We start from the raw sequence: 17,396 nt of genomic DNA on the forward strand, positions 1-17,396 counted from the left end.
TTATAATAAAAATAACTTTATAATATGACGTACCACATCAGTTTATAAATTTTTTTTTTTTATATATATTTTTTTTTGGTGACCAAAACATTTATCTTATAAGAAAATGATTTTTTTTTTCTTTTTAATTATCAATCTCAACTGTTAGATTTTCTAGAATTTAGGGGCAGATAAAGTGGCAATTTTGGTAATTTGAAGATCACAAAAAGGATACGAGTGTAATTTTTCTCAGTATCAACTCATACCATCTATCTCAACATTGAGTGGACTCTTTAAACAAACAATAATTCTTTGCTTAATTTACACCAACGTTAAAACCGTATTACCCATCAATAATAATAAAATTGTTAACTTTTTTACTTTATAATTCCAATATAGAAACATCATCCCTCAGAAAGTTCTTGGCGAGTCAACTCAGTTTTTAGCAAAACAAAATCATCCAACTCGGTGGGGGCATTCAAAACAATATTTCCTCTAAACCTTGAGGCTGCGTTTGGACAATGAAAGTATTTTATTTCATTTCATCTCATCTTATTGTTATAACTTTTTCAAATTTTCACACAAATATTATAAACAATTCATTTTTTTTAAATCTCAAAATAATAATAATATTAAAAAATAATATTCTAATAATATTTTATTCAACTTTCAACTTTTATTTCATTTCATTTTACTATGCAAACCGCATTTGTTGTACGAAGTGATCTTCTCATCTAAAAAAAGCACGTGGACTTCTTCTACTGGCTACCAGAAGCCAATCTCAAATATGAGGATGGATTTACACCACAATATATTATCAAGCAGGATTGGTGGAGCAGAGACTGCCAACTAGGAAAGATACTCCTCTGAAAATCTGGCACTTCGTTTTCACCAATGAGAAAGAGATTCAGATGAGCCTAAGGATAAGGGTCCCTTATTGATTCCAATACCATAAATAGTAGACCTGTCTAAGTTCATCCTCACTACTATCATACCCTCAAAACATCAGTCCCTCCCTCCATTGTTTAGAAGCTGCAAAACTTCCTTTTCATACCAATGGCTGCTTCAACAATGTCCCTCTCCTCTCCTTCTCTAGCTGGCCAAGCTGTCAGGCTTACTCCCTCCTCATCTGAACTCCTTGGTGAGGGCAGAGTAACCATGAGAAAAACTGGAGGCAGACCCAAGCCTGTCTCATCTGGAAGCCCATGGTATGGACCCGATCGTGTTAAGTACTTGGGCCCATTCTCTGGTGAGCCCCCATCCTACCTCACAGGAGAATTCCCGGGTGATTATGGTTGGGATACTGCTGGGCTATCGGCCGATCCAGAGACGTTCTCTAAGAACCGTGAGCTTGAAGTGATCCATTCACGATGGGCCATGCTCGGAGCTCTTGGTTGTGTTTTCCCCGAACTCTTGGCCCGCAATGGGGTCAAGTTCGGTGAAGCTGTCTGGTTCAAGGCCGGTGCCCAAATCTTTAGTGAAGGTGGGTTGGACTACTTGGGGAATCCAAACCTAGTCCACGCACAAAGCATTCTAGCCATCTGGGCCACACAGGTGATCTTAATGGGTGCAGTTGAGGGCTATCGTATTGCAGGTGGGCCACTTGGTGAGGTGACAGACCCAATCTACCCAGGAGGGAGCTTTGACCCATTAGGCCTTGCTGATGACCCAGAGGCATTTGCTGAGCTCAAGGTTAAGGAGCTCAAGAATGGGAGATTGGCCATGTTTTCCATGTTTGGGTTCTTTGTCCAGGCCATTGTGACTGGAAAGGGACCATTGGAGAACCTGGCTGACCACTTGGCCGACCCTGTCAACAACAATGCTTGGGCATATGCCACAAACTTTGTCCCTGGAAAGTGAGGAAAGCTCTTGGATTTGGAGTGAAAGTTGTACGTGCAAGTGGTGTGAAATTAGCTCGATGCTACTGCTGTTGTAAACCAGTGGACACTGGACAATGTACTTGTAAAACTTGTTTTAAAAGAGCACAATTTCTTTTCAAGCAGGCATCTATCCTTTTATTGTGTATTGAATTTAATTCAGTGTTCTATCCTTTGCTGTGATACACTAGAATGCATGTTCGAGATCACCCTGCATTCTGCTAGGGACAAGGATAATCTACACTTCAAGGATCCTATTTCTTCTGCTAGATAATATACATTGGACGCAGGAGTCTCAGGAAAAGACAGAACAAAAAGATAAGGCAACAGAAAACTACAGCAATTGAATCGGAAATTTTATAACAATGAGTAAAAGCATAACCTGACATGTTGGCAGATTAATGTCGTCCAAACTCTTCATCTACCCAGAATGTAGCAGCATTTTGTTAAAGCAAGACACAGATGAGATGAACTGCAACTAAAGGAAGATAAAAATACAAAGGAACAGAATTTCATGAACAAATCATTTCAATAGTTACATTTTTTTCCCTTCCCGACAGTGAACAAATGAAGTTTTATTGTTGTTATTATTCACACATAATTTCTTTTTTCTTTTTATTTATAGAGTTGGAACCCACAATGATAGACTTTTCATTTGTCCACAAACTGATGACAAATACTTTAGCTACAAAAGAGTTAGACGAAAGAAAATCCACAAACTGATGTGGTTTGATGTAGTACGTCAGATTGTAAAGTTACTTTTAGTGTAAAGTAGATCTAACGGATCACGTAAAGCCACGTCAGTTTGTGGGTTTACTTTTGTGTAATCTCTTTGTGTTTGTAGCAATTCTCATATATAAATCCCCTCACCAACCAAAAGTAGGCAACCAGGCACAGCCATTATTATACACACCAAAAAAAATAATTCACAAATTTTGGGGCTAAGAATTAAAAGTAAATAAATCACGACGTATTGTGCAAGTGACTTTCCCTTCCAACACAAAATAATAAAACCACCACACCATAAGTATCGCTTAGCAACTTCCCTTTCCACCATTGAACTGGCTGCAGACTCGAGTCCCTTTGTCAAAGCTGGAAACCTACTGTAAGAAATAAGCAATTTCCAACTCATTATTTGGACTCAATAAACAACTTTTTTTCTGAACAAATTTTAATGTGATATTTGGATATTGGGATTTTGGGAGATTTTAATAGAGTTTTGTAAAAATTGCTGGACCTGTTGAGAATTTGTTTAGAGGTGAAAGATTTTTAGAAGAGTTTTTATGGAGGGTGTAATAAATAATGTTTTCTTTTTTCTTTTCAGAACAATAGCCACCTAATGGTGGTTGCCACCATGTGGTGACCAACCTAGCCACCAAAGGGTGGTCTAGGTAAGGCCACTCACGTGGTGGCCAAGTTTTAGCCACCAATCTAAGCCGCCTCATGATAGCCAAAAACTTATGGTAGCCGGAGTTTCTTGCTACCCTGCGGTCTGCCGTAGGGGCATTTAAGGTTTAACATATTTTATGCTTGGGAATGAAAACTCTCTTGGATGGCAAACCCCCTCTAACAATATCATAACTTCCAGGCAATTGTTGGCTACAATATCTGTGTTTATGGCAACTCAATACATAGTTCGTAGTACAAAAACTAGAGTACAACAAGTGTCTTCCCCTCCCATTTTATTGTATACTTTACTTGGAAGAAAAGACATGAGGGCCAAGTATAAAGCTTCTTAATCAATTCCTTGAGTCCGTGATGATGGTACTTTTTCATGATTTAAAGGAAAATTTACCTTTTCCTTCTTTGAAGTTTTCTTCTCGACGCATGGGATTCGGTGTTTTCTCAATTCTTTTTGTTCAATGGCATGAGTTGAAATGGGAATCTTGTCCAACAGCCCCAAGCATCCAACAAGCTACTTCAAGCAACTTTCCTGCAGAACATCATAGATAACGAATTAGGTTATGAAACCAGCTACGACATTACAAGAAAACTGTTTATTTGTAGCCGGTTCTTTTCTGCTAAAATAATTATTTCTTGTCAAAATGAGTCTATTCTCGTTACAAATAACTCATTATAATTTTTTTTTTTTTAGTGGATTGAAAGCAACTTGTTAACTTCATTTAATTATGAAAGCAGCATCCCACCAATAAACAAGTGTTTAAAACTAATTGCAGAAGCTAATCAGTAGCAGACCTAAACGTATGGATCTTCCATAATAATAATAATATAATTAATAGATGATGACTTAAACACACGTGCAATAGGAATGGAATGCTTCAAGCCTTGGATTTGGTATGGAATAAAGTCCCAATTGGTGCTCAATAATGAGGGTCCGATTGTATTTTGGTGGTCCAATATCTATACACTGATATTTCTTCAACCAAATCACATATAATACAGTATAGACAACACTTTCTTTAGGAATTACCAAAGGTCAAATGCAGGAAGATGACAGGGCTTTGATGAAATTAGAGAAATAAACATTTTACTTGTGAATCGAAGTGAAGGGTGTCGTGGCAGATGATGGTAGGAACTAATTTGTTAGAGGTCTAACAATTTGGGTTGTTTGGAACCATGATGACAATTCTCAGAATTTTCAAAACTTCTCATAATTTCATTCTCAAGCATCACTTAAATACAAAATACTTTTCAATTTCAAATTTTTAACTTTTTCAAACTTCAAAACAAAAATAATATTGAAACAGTTTTTTTTAACTTTATAATATATATATATATATTCAACTTTTTCTTTATTTTCTCAATATCCAATAAAATATCTCCACACAAGTCGTTTGACTACTATTTATAAAATTTGCTTCGTTTGGTTCCTAAACTCATTTCAACTTATTTCAACTCATCATTACAACTTTTTCAAATTCCAAAATAATAATAATATTAAAAAATAATATTCTAACAATATTTTATCATCTCAACTCAACTCAGTTCAGCATTCAAACGCAACCTAAGATATTCCAAGTGTCAAATCATGTCCTTAACTTATTTCAATCTAGCCGGCATGCAAACAAAATAAGAGTAATGATACACACACAATATTTTTCACAATATATGATGTAAAATGAAGGTATTTTTGTAAAGTAATATTACTTTTATGAGTTCTTCTATATTGCATCCACTGTAACGGTGCACACAACACACTACGTGAATGCTTATGGTTCATATGCTTTTTTTTTTTTTTTTTTTGGTTTTGCACCAGACGACTTCATCCCATCGTCTCTCTCTCATCTCAACTCTCTCTCTCGTCATCTCTCTCTCCTCGACTCTCTCTCTCATCTCAGGTTCTCTCTCTCCTCGAGTCTCTCTCATCAAATCGTCTCTCTCTCATCTCGGTCTCTCTCCCCTCGAGTCTCTCTCTCATCCCTCACGCTCTCTCACTCATCTCCGCTCTCTCACATCTCTCTCTCTCTCTCTCTCTCTCTCATATCCCCTATCTCTCTCATCAGCTCTCTCAGTCCATAGTAATTTCGAATTTAGAATATGAATATTGTAGGATGTTTTTCATCATTTTACTTATGCTACGTAGGGTATATAGCGGCAGCTCCCACTACAGTGGCTTCTCCTCAAAATTTTTCTACTTTTATATGGTATTTTATAATAATATCCTTCATTTTAAAATATGATTGTTAAATATATTCTGAAAATTATTGTGTGTTTATAATTTTTCCAACTTATAACCCTGCATACAACTCAAAGGCAAATTCCAAACCTCTATCCGAAGACACAAGGTTAGCTTTTAGGTTTATGAAAAAGTAATTTTATTTCCCTCGGCCATTTGAGAAGACCAAAGACCCACAAACTGTTCGGCCAACCCAACCCAACCCAACCCAATCCCACGAGGTACCAACCGGCACTATTCCTATGCCACTTGTCAACAAACAACAAAACTTACAAAACGAAAACTATGTCCCGTCGGCTTTGAGCCCACGACCATCTCTCTCTGAGCCACCGACACACACTGTGCACATAATCCCCAACACTCACCCTTAAGTTCTTAATCCTGAATAAATATATATAGAAATCATTATTGAGAGCATTCATTTTATATACATAATGTAATATTATTTATATCACACATTTCTTTAAATGAGTATTAAAAATAATTAACTAGAAATAATCAAGTAATAAATGCAAAGTATGCACTGCTGCGACTTCTCTTTAACATTGCTCCTTAACCCAAATCGAAGCACCGATACCGATATATCGCCGATATTATGATTAAGACGAAGAAAAATTAGAGAACTTACCTCTCCTGGGCTTTGCTGCAACCTTTAACGCCCACAGAACTTTGGTCTCCTTTGCCAGAAAAAGAACCCCATCAATGCCTTGCACCGAAATCCTACCGTCGGTGTAAATATCCTCGTCCTGCCCGAACTTCACCGACCCGTTGGCCTCCTCAGCCACCACCTTATGCGATAACCGGAGCGTGTCTACTTCACTTCCCCGAACCTTCTCACAGCATTGTACATGCTCTCCTCCGTCTGATATTCCGGTATAACGTGGTAATACAATATCTGCTCCGGTGCGCCCGGTTCGCTTAGCTGGTCCGTCGTCAGCTTAGCCATCGCAAAATCATTTGGAGCCAAGACGGTTACAACGTAGCCCTCCGACACGAGCCTTCCCATTTCGGTAGCTAAGGAAGTGAGGTTCACTAACATATCAGCTATTTCGTTGTAACCATCGTAGTGTAAGAGGGTGTGGATGAAGTCTTTGACTTGTTTAATGCCGTTGAAATGGTGGTGGGGCCCTCCCGGACCTGGCGCCGGAGCTGGGGCTAGGGACGGACTGGGTGCCATGGCTTCATAGACTGGGAGAACCGGTGGCGAGCCCAGTTTGCTCGGTGGTGCCGCTTTCTTCAACCGGTTAGTTCTGGGGTCGATTTCCGAGGCTCCTTCTGGTTTGACGGCAGAGATTGATTGGAGGCTCCGGCGGTTGTAGAAGTCTTGCTGTACGGACTAGGGGATTAATATCCGTTCGATCCCTTGAATCACGCCGTCCGGATGATTCAAGGCATGCGGGTTTATACCCTCGCCGACAAATTTCTCACCTGAATGCTGACTTGTTAATTCGAGTGGGTCGTGGGCGAGGGAGTCATGGCGACTCGACATAGTGGCTGACTTAGGCTAATCGTCCAGGCCAATTCGTTTGGGGACAATGTGGGATAGCAAGAGGGTCTGTAAGGACCTGATGTTCCCAGGCTCGAGGAGGAAGCGCTTGAACTCGGGGTCGAGACCATGCTCCAGGGCCTCGTTAAAGGGGGCGTAAATGGTGATGTTATGGCGGTCCACCGATAGTTAAATATATAGAAATTCGCACAAAATAAATAGATGTGTAAAAAGATAATAAACATATCATGTTATGTATATAAAAAAAATTTATAAAAATAAATTTATAAGTTGACATAGTTTAATATAATATATCAATAAAAAATTTATTAAATGAAGTATATATATATATCAATGCATAAAATAAATTTTACAACATTTATGAAGCAATTGATACTCTTCAAAGGATCTTTATGCACAATAATAATTATTATCAAACTATTTACAAGCTAAAAGGATTTCATCATGATTACTTAGCAAAATTGTCTTTTTATAAAGTCATTATCGCCCGTAGTAACAATTTGGGCCTAGATAGGTATGGTTTGGAGCCCTTGACGTCGGTCCAGTGTTGCTGTTTGGTGTCCTTACGTACATCTATAATAGTAAATAGAAAATAAATATAAAAAAAATAAAAAAGATAAAGACACATATTTACATGATTCAATATAATGCTTATGTCCACATATCGTTTGGGGCAAGATGAGAGAATCCACTATAATATATGTGATACTCCATATGATAAGGATAATGGTAGGTAGTATATGACTATGAGATTCCACGTTGTTTGGAAATGATAAGTTATTGCTTTTTATAAGGTTCTAATGAGATTCTAATTGTATCATTGACTAGTCATTTTGAAGTATAGGTCATGTAGTTTGAACCTTCCATTGAGACGTTATAATATGATTGTTTTACAGCCTCACATAATCTATCATCCTCGTTGTACAATGGAGATCAGAATCTATTTCTAGTGGAGATCTTCTCACTGGTGCTTTGGTCATGAGATTGGAGAAGCTGAAGGAGAATTCGAAAATAGCAATTTGGAAGAAGTCCCCTAAAGTCGTCTAGTCCATTCATTTTATTCTCTGCTAATCTTTCATTTATGACACATCTCATCTTTTCTCTCGCGACACACTATCATTCCTCAGTCTTTTGTTTCTGCATTCATTTTTTATTTATTTCCTTCTGATGAGACTCCAGCCTTAGATTGGACTTGAAAAGTCATTTTGATATTTTATCTCCTCCACTTGATAAAAGAGATAGTGTATCATGATTTGTGCTTCGACTGAAGTTAATAACTTAGCGTGTGGATGAGGTGATAAAAAATGAGTGATCAATTATGTACCATATACTATTTTTATAGACAATTTTTTGGGATTAATTATGCAAATAGTTTTGCTATTTACAAAGTAGTATGTAAATAAACAACTTGTTATAGATTCACTATAACTATGAAAAAATAAAATACTATATATTAATTAATGCGACAAGTCTCTATATCTTCTATATAAATAATACATTAATATTTAAATTTGCAAGTATTTTTTTTAATGAAAATAAATGTTTCTAAGAGAAAAAATTATATTCTCAACTGGAGTGTATAACACATTTAGTAAAATACTTATAAGGTATAATTTAATTTAAAAAATAAAATTTAATATTTAAATCTTACAAATTAAATTTTATAATTTAAATTACGAAGATAGTATGCTATTTGGTTTGAGAATATAATAAACCTTCCAAAAGAGTGAAAAATAATTTCTTAAAAAAAAAAGAGAACGAAAAATAAAAAACGAGACGATGTATGGGTCAGGGCCGATAAGGAAAGCGTATTCCCAACTCTCTCTCTCTCTCTCTCTCGCATTGTCAGTACCGTTATATCCAACTTCTCTCCGATGGCTCTATCCCTCCATTGCCCCAATTACCCGCCACCGTTAGCTGCTGCTTCTTCTTCTTCAGTTGTTGGGTTTTTGCCCCCCAACTCGCTCCAATTTACGCCTCCCAGTCTCGGCAACCCATGTTACCGTTCGAGCCACCGGCGGCCTCTCACTGCCGTGAACGCCTCCCTCTCCGCCGTTGTATCTCCCAAAAATTCCACTATCCAAGACGAGAAGAAGCTCCTACTCGAAGTCAAGGACCTGACGGCTGTGATAGCAGAATCCAAGCAACAAATTCTCAAGGGCGTTAACCTCGCCATCTATGAAGGAGAGGTCGGTTAATCTCCACGTTAATATTATTTATTCGGTTCCCCAATTAAAAATATGGATGGTTGTGTTTCTAAATTTTTTAAAAATGTCTTATCTGCCGTGTTTAATTGATTAATTAACGTCTGTTTTGTGAACGATGGTATGTTTCATGTGAGTAGGTTCACGCAATTATGGGGAAGAATGGTTCTGGGAAGAGCACATTGGCAAAGGTTAGAACTTCGTAATCTCTATCATTGAATCATAGGAGGACAAAACTTACAGATATACGCGTATAGTTGTACACAAGACGGTATTGTCCATTCGCATGGCTAAGAACAAAAGAAGATGAGGTAGAAACCTATTCCATTCGCATGGCTAAAGAAAGAAATAATTGAACGTGGAATATACAAGTAGCCTAAACAAGTTTAAGCAGATAATTGTCGAAGTTTCCCACTTTGAGTTTGCGTTCTGCCCGCTTTAATTCATTCCCAATTCAATTAAAATTTGAAAGAATAGTAAGGTTCTCTACCATACTCTTCTAGTGAAAGTACTCTCATTAGAAAGCACCATCGTTAGAATATATTGTGTATGGGGCCCATCTGGTTCCTGCAAGAATATATTGTGTATGCATTCGCTTAGGTTCTCTTCTGAAAGAATATTGAGGTTCTCTCCTTTCCTCTTCTAGTGAAACTACCCAGCTAGAATAGATAGTGTATGGGGTCCATCAGATTCCTGCAAAATACACGGAGCAAAAACGGTTTCGTCTCGTCTCATCTCATTTCATCATTACAATTTTTTCAAATTTTCACACAAAATATAATAAACAATTCAACTTTTTCAAATCTCAAAACAATAATAATATTAAAAAATAATATTCTAACAATATTTTATTCAACTTTCATTTAAAATCATCTCATCTCATCTCACTATCCAAACGGGCCTAAATCTCTAGCAATTCACCACTGCTCGCGTGCATCTGTAGGTATAGACTTTGAGAACTAGAGAAGCTTCCACAATCAATTTTAGGTAGACTTCCTTGATTTGCATTCCATGTAGCTGCAGATTGATATTTGCCTATAGCAGATGGTTAAGACTGCATTCAACTTCGCATCACCAACTCTGTATTTCCACCATGGCGTTAGATTGTGCAGGAGGTGAGATCCAATGATTTAAAATGATGGAAGCTTTGGTTTATGCATTTGGCTATCTTATATAAAGTCCCGTGCCCATGCTTTATGTTGACTTAAGAAAACATTGTTTTAAGACTGTGCCTAGTGTCTTTTACCACGATTCATTTTAAGAAACTGTTATTATTATTTTTTCAATTACCTAGAGAAATTACCAACTTTCTTCTTTCTGGATCACAAAGAAAGCTGAATGAGATCTCATACATTGTAGGTTCTTGTTGGCCATCCAGATTATGAAGTTACGGGGGGTAGTGCAGTGTTCAAAGGGGAGAATTTGCTGGACATGGAACCAGAGGAACGGTCACTTGCTGGGCTCTTTATGAGCTTCCAGTCCCCTATTGGGATTCCTGGCGTGAACAATATTGACTTTCTGAATATGGCTTATAATGCTCGGAGAAGAAAACTTGGTCAGCCAGAGCTCAGACCGATTGAGGTTTAAAATTATCAGATCTCCTTGTTAAACCCCTTCAATGATAGAGAAAATTAATTTGGCTATGTCTTATTCCCTCTTATATATTGTGCTATAATCAATTTGGAAACTGGTAACGATTGTTTGGCTGACTGAATATGGACCTTAGACATGTATATATTTTACAAGTTGTTTATCTTGATATACTAATCTTATTTTCCTTTGCCTCATATGTGCATCGTTGTGTTTATATGACTATATAGATTTGTTTCTGATTCATAAGATGGAGTTTTTTGTTCAAAATTGCTTAGTGATTGCTACTCACAGATTCAATCACTGACATTGTTTTGTCCTTGCAGTTCTATGCTTACATTTTTCCCAAGCTTGAACTCATAAAGATGACGGCAGACTTTCTCAATAGAAATGTTAATGAAGGATTCAGTGGCGGTGAAAGGAAGCGAAATGAAATTTTACAGCTTGCAGTACGAATATTGTTTGCTATTTTATCTTATTATTTTGCTATTGTAACCAGAATGTTAATTTCTAATATTAACAGTGGGAAAGTTATTTCCCCACTCTGGCTTTGACATTCGAATGTCTTTTCCCCCTAGCTTCTTAAGTCTTTTAGATCTTCAGTCTTCAAAGTTATTCCATCTCTCTTATGTTCACGCTCTTTTTTATATCCAGGTTCTGAGTGCGGATTTGGCCATCTTGGATGAAATTGATTCTGGACTGGATGTTGATGCACTTCGAGATGTAGCAGAAGCAGTAAATGGGCTTTTGACTCCAAAGAATTCTCTATTGATGATTACCCATTATGAGCGTCTTTTGAATTCTGTGAGGCCAACATTTATCCACATCATGGTAAGTCGTTTGAGGATGTTGGAGAATTACTGGGTATTGTTTTGGGTATGGAGTTGGCCAGGAGAAGGGGAGGAGTGGCTGGGGCATGTATCAAAGATTTTATGAAGATAGCATGAAATGTATTGTTTCAAAAAAATAAAAATTAGAGGATAGATAATTGAGTGAGATTGGGATGGGTTGTGGATCAAGTTGAGCCCTGGCTGGCTTGCCTCCAGTATTAGCTGCAGCCCTAAGTTTGGTCTTTGCTATAAACTAGGTGATGGCTCAATAGAAGCAATGTTGAATTTCTAGATGGTGGGCCATCTTCAAATGTGATGAAACCAAGAATGGAGTCCTTTCTGTTTCAATCAGAATTGAGAAATAGGAGTTTTTCTTTCCATTTATTATGATCTTGTTAGCATTCTAAATTATTTCAGCACTTTATTGTTTCAAACCTTGCTCTAGAATTGATCATTTGATACGGTCATAAATCAAATTTTGGTTCCTGTCTGCTCTTGCTATTGAAACAGTTTCTAAATAGATACTTCTTATTGATGTTGTATCTACGTTACCATTTAATCAGTATATGTTTTTGAATGCTTGGATTTCAGGAGAATGGAAAAATTGTGAAGACGGGGGACATTTCAATAGCAAAACTTCTGGAGGACGAAGGTTACCAAGCAATTTCTGCATCATAAGTGCATGCAGTCAGATGTTGGTACTCTCTCGTGCGGTCATTAGAAGTAAATCAACCATACTCTTGTCAGCTATATTTCTTTCAAATTTTCTAATGCCAGTTCTTTTGGAAGTCACGCTTTATTTATCTTAAGGCTCCTAAATATTTTCTCATGCTACATGCATCAGTGCAATTGTTTTTAGATGGGCCTTAACAAGATCTGTGTTGGATATTGTCAGATTATGCTCAGGTATGTTCGTGTAGAAATGCTGACACTAGCACATTGTTCGTTCTTTTTCCATTTTTTTTTTCCAGAAGAAAAAATGAGAAAATGATCAAGAATTGTAATGTTGCTATTTGGTGAAGGAAAGTTAAGTCTGGATTACAATGGCCCCTAGTTCTTTTTTTCAAATTATAAACGAACATCTTCATCACTCATGTCTTGCTTAAAATGTTGAGAGTCAGGTCGAGTGCCACATGACTCCACATCTTCGATTCTAAACAGGTCTGATTTCTGTCCATTAGGCTGCGTTTAAATGTTGAGTTGAGTTGAGTTCTTTATGAATAATAGTGAGTTGAAATGGTGGAGTAAGTTTTGTAGGGCCCACTTAAGATGAGTTTTAATGTATTTGGATGTTAAAGTGAGTTTAGATATATTTATGAAAATTTGAAAAAGGTTGTGGGTCTCACGTGTAAAGAGATTTTGAGTTGAGATGAGTTTAATGATTTGAGAATTGGGTGTTTGAATGTTAGGCTCTCAGCTTAAAACTAGACTGAATTGAGTTGATCTTAGTGCAGTTTAACAACCAAACGGGGCCTAAAATCTTTTTATAGATGGCCTTAGAAAATCTTACAAAGTATTAACCCTTAATTTGATAGCATACAAAAGGTATAAAAAAATCAAAATTAAAGTTTGAATCCCCCTTTTCTAAACGTTTGTACACTTAGTGGCAATAAGTCTGAATATGCATATGCTTAGTTTCAAAACTTGTTTACTAGTTCTGTTTCATTCCTGCAGATTTTATAGCATCGTTGAGGGTTAGGAAGGTGAAGAATTTATCATAGGCTATTTCATCCGGAATCATGGCAACATTTTGTTTATAGAATTGTGAGATGCAACAGCCAGACCTCATGATGCTTATGTGTAGACTATCATCTGAGTTTTAGGCTCTCTTTTTTCCCCAAGGCCTTGCTGCAGAGTAAAGAAATTTTGATTGAGAATCATTTTATTGGGGATGGCTGATTGCTGAAGTACTTTATTTTACAAGCCTGTTGCTTACCCTATAAGAAGACCGAAAAGTTTTAAAACAAATAAATTTTGTTTTTTAGCCCAAAATTATCGAAAAAATAAAAAAGTTGGACTTGAGTGTGGTGTTTGTCCACCGTGTGGGGAATCATGTGTAATTACCTTTTTCAAGGTTGCCACTTGCCAATATGGGTAATAAAGGCTGCGCATGTGGTCAGGCCGTGAAGAGCACTTTTAACGACTTCTTTATCCTATTCTTTAAAATATATAATCAAAATTTATTTTTTCTATTTTATATAATAACTTTTAAAATATATAAGTTTATCTATTTTTTATTTATATTATTTAAATATTATATTTTTTAATATTTTTTTATTTATTTCAAATATTATATTCTCTATACATCATATATTTCATATATTTCTCTATATATCATATATTTTGATATTTACAATATTTCTTTATGTATATTGTAATATTTTAAATTACTTAAAAAAAGAGTAAAACGATAAAAAAATACCTGCTTTTATTATTAACAATATTAAAACTTATGCATGGATAAAAGTTGAATGAACTATAAACGAAGTGCTAGAGAGTAGATGAGAGATAAGAGATGTGCAAGTGATAAAATAATTAAAATGAAAATAAGATAAAAATTAATGAAAGAGGATGAAATGAGATAGAAAATTGTTTAGAGGAATGAACAGTAACCTATACATGTAGAGGATTTATTGTAGCTAAATGTAAAATAGAAATAGAATAGTTTATCCATTGGAATGGGCTTTTGGCTATTTTTCTTTATATTTAAAAAAAAAATGTATTTTACAAGAGCCATTGAGAGTACTCTTAAGGCCCCGTTTGGAAGTTGGACGGTCTAATTTTAAGCTAAGTCTAATATTTAAATACCCAAATCTTAAATCATTAAACTCATCTCAACTCAAAATCTCTTTACACGTGGGGCCCACAATATTTCTCAATTCAACACCTCTTTATACGTGGGATCCACAATTTTTTTCAATTTTTCATAAATAAATTTAAACTCATCTTAACATCCAAATTCATATTAGGTGAGCTCCATAAAACTCATTTCACCAGCCCAACTCACTATTATTTATAGAGAAACGCTTCGGAATAGTCCATTCGAAGTTGTCTAAATAACAGCCCTCCACTTATATTAAGACAAGTAAGAAATTTATTTAAATAAACATTATAGAAGACCATACCAGATTAAAACCCATGTGAAATAAAAATCTTCTTTCCCGCGTCGAAACCCCTTCCCCTTGGCAACCTGCGAAACCCGAAACCCCTCCCTTCCCCTGCGCCGAAACTCCTTCCCCTTGGCAACCATACCAACTACCATCTTTTAAAGACCCTCCCCTCCTCGCTCTCTCTCACCACTCACCATAAAATTAGCAAAAATCCACTTTTTCAGAGCAGACTGCAAGACAGACAATATCAAAATATCTTCTAATATGGAAGATACCTCACTAGCGGCACAAACACTCGTCCCTACCGTCAAACCAAGCCCCTTGCTAGACCCTAACACCGAACCATCGCCACCACCGCATCCACTGCCTAATCAAACGACTATGGAGGCCGTAGGATGTGAGCTGGACAAGAACACGTTGTGCCCAATATGCATGCAGATCATAATGGACGCATTGCTCACTACATGTGGCCACAGTTTCTATTACATGTGCATTGTCACCCACTTGAGAAACAAGAGCGACTGTCCTTTCTGCACTCACTACCTCACCACCAACCATATATTCCCCAAATTTTTACTCAACAAGGTTTTTCCTTTTTTGATTTAGTTTGCGTATTCTTGCGCATGTTTTTTTTCATGCTTGCTCTGTTTGGCATTGGAGAAATGTGGGAGACAGTAAGAAATGTGAATCTTGAATTAGATTCTCCATCCGTCGCGGCTTGGCAAGGTCGAGCTTCAGTTCGTCGATGGAGCTCTGGGTTTGGGATGGGTGCGTGGAGGTTGATCTTCGACCGTCTAGGTTCGACATGGTGGAGTTGAGTCTGTTGCGGCTCGGGGGTTCAATCTCCGTCCATTGTTGCTCGACATGGTGGAGCTGAGTTTGTCGATGGAGCTCTGGGTTTGGTTAAGGTCCTTTGATGGAAGACGAAGAGGGCACGAGCAAAAGATTGGAGAGGTTTGTATTTTTAGATTAGTTGTAGGCAGGCGTATAAGATGTAAATTAAACGACATATGTGGAGGGCTGTGATTGAAGGGCTGTTTTTTGAGGTTGGACAGCCCGATCGGCTGAAAGGTATTCTCTTATTCATAAAAAACTCAACTCAGCTCAACATCCAAATGGAGCATTGGGTCCGTTTGACAATACATTTGTTTTTATGTATTGTCAAATATTTCATTCTCATAAATCATTTAAATACAAAATACTTTCAATTTTAAATTTTTTAACTTTTTCGTTTAACCATTTTAACTTTTTCAAAATTTTAAACAAAATACAGAAAATAATATTAATTTTTTAAATTTTAAAATAAAAATTATATTTAAACATTTTTTTAATTTTATAATATTTGTAAATAATTATTGTCTATTTTTTCAAAATTTAATAAAATATCTTAACTTAAATTATTTTATTATTATTTATAAATATACTAAGATATTCTAAATATCCAATTGAGTCATAATATTTTTACATCACAATTTTTTTAATTGATAATTGATGATGAAAATTGAAATGTAAAGGGCGAAAACCTGATTAAACTTGCATGTTTGGAAAGAAGTTGTGAAAAAGTTTTTACAGTAGATGATAAAATTCATCTACCATAGATGGATAGTTTAATGATATGTACATGTTTTAAATATACAAGTCTTGCAAAAACATTTTATAAAAAGTAGACTTTATTATAAAAAAGCATAAAAAAATAACATTTGTTTTGCTGAGGCCAATTTTTATTTTTTATAGCGGGCTATCATTATTCATGAAGGGATATTAACAATGCCGAAATATGGGCTAAATCCATATTGGAGAAAGAAATAATTAGGTCTATTTATAAGGAAAAGTTTTATTACAAACGACTTTGCGCACCAAATCGCGCATCGATACTGACATGTAAGGCATCTATTTAATAAAATGGTGTGAATTGAGACAGAAGTGATTTTTGTGAAATAGAAGACCCTCTTCTTCTCTTAAAATTATTCTTCTTTTATTTTTCTTTAAAAAAAAATTATATCAGCGTTGATACGTAGTTTGGTGCGCCGAATTGCTTTTACGTAGCAAGGCTTTATGTATAATCCATATTACTTTTTTTTTTCAAGAGTAATATTACTTATTTTAAAAATAATAATTATATAATTATTTTATTATAACAATGAAAAGATCTATTCATTATCATTTTCTTTATCATTTTCTCATTATCCTATAGTGTGATATTAGATGATAGGTTTACAAGTGAAATATAATAAATAGTTTCTAATTATCTAATATCATATTATGAAATGATGAGAGGATGATAGTAATTGAGATAATAAGTAATATTACTATATAATAATTCAAGGTACAACAGATGAGGTTGAGACTTCTACAATTATTTAAAAAATACTCAGATCTAAATGATAAACAGTTAGGATATGTAAAAGAGAAACATAAAGGAGAAATTAAAACTATTTAAATGACTTAAATTGATTAAGGGGTTTTGATAGGTTAATTAATCAAATGAAAAGTTGGAATATAATATAAAAATTAAAGAAGAAATGATGGGCCCATATGCTCTTTCCCTTATTGTTTAGAGGCCCCGAGCTTGGACTGTATTGCCACGTGGGCCTATAGGGCTATTGCTTTAGCTCAACGGTTGGATCCAAAACTTTTTTTATTTTTTATTTTTTATTATTTG

The 17,396-nt window shown here is 35.7% G+C and overlaps 2 protein-coding genes and 1 pseudogene across 6 annotated transcripts; 2 read left to right on the top strand and 1 right to left on the bottom strand.

Annotated features, from left to right (window-relative positions):
* Positions 1 to 946: 946 nt before the first annotated feature.
* Positions 947 to 1,978, top strand: LOC121240722 (chlorophyll a-b binding protein of LHCII type 1-like). Its single transcript, XM_041138240.1, has one exon. The coding sequence runs from the start codon at positions 1,036 to 1,038 to the stop codon at positions 1,837 to 1,839; it is 804 nt and encodes a 267-aa protein (XP_040994174.1). The 5' UTR covers positions 947 to 1,035; the 3' UTR covers positions 1,840 to 1,978.
* A 1,737-nt stretch (positions 1,979 to 3,715) lies between these two features.
* Positions 3,716 to 15,292, bottom strand: LOC121241480 (annotated as a pseudogene).
* Positions 8,799 to 13,611, top strand: LOC121240721 (ABC transporter I family member 6, chloroplastic-like). 5 transcript variants are annotated; one of them, XR_005935596.1, is made up of 8 exons: positions 8,799 to 9,189; positions 9,345 to 9,395; positions 10,564 to 10,785; positions 11,121 to 11,243; positions 11,449 to 11,625; positions 12,216 to 12,347; positions 12,469 to 12,530; positions 13,299 to 13,611. XR_005935596.1 is itself a non-coding variant. In XM_041138239.1 (7 exons), the coding sequence occupies exons 1-6, from the start codon at positions 8,875 to 8,877 to the stop codon at positions 12,300 to 12,302; spliced, it is 975 nt and encodes a 324-aa protein (XP_040994173.1). In that variant the 5' UTR covers positions 8,799 to 8,874; the 3' UTR covers positions 12,303 to 12,347; positions 13,299 to 13,611. The 5 variants fall into 5 exon arrangements, 3 of the variants coding, with proteins under 3 accessions (XP_040994173.1, XP_040994172.1, XP_040994171.1); XR_005935597.1 differs by having other exon boundaries at positions 12,216 to 12,530; XM_041138239.1 differs by lacking the exon at positions 12,469 to 12,530.
* Positions 15,293 to 17,396: the final 2,104 nt, after the last annotated feature.

This window comes from Juglans microcarpa x Juglans regia, chromosome 7S (genome assembly GCF_004785595.1).
Source record: "Juglans microcarpa x Juglans regia isolate MS1-56 chromosome 7S, Jm3101_v1.0, whole genome shotgun sequence".
In the NCBI taxonomy this organism is placed as follows: domain Eukaryota; kingdom Viridiplantae; phylum Streptophyta; class Magnoliopsida; order Fagales; family Juglandaceae; genus Juglans; species Juglans microcarpa x Juglans regia.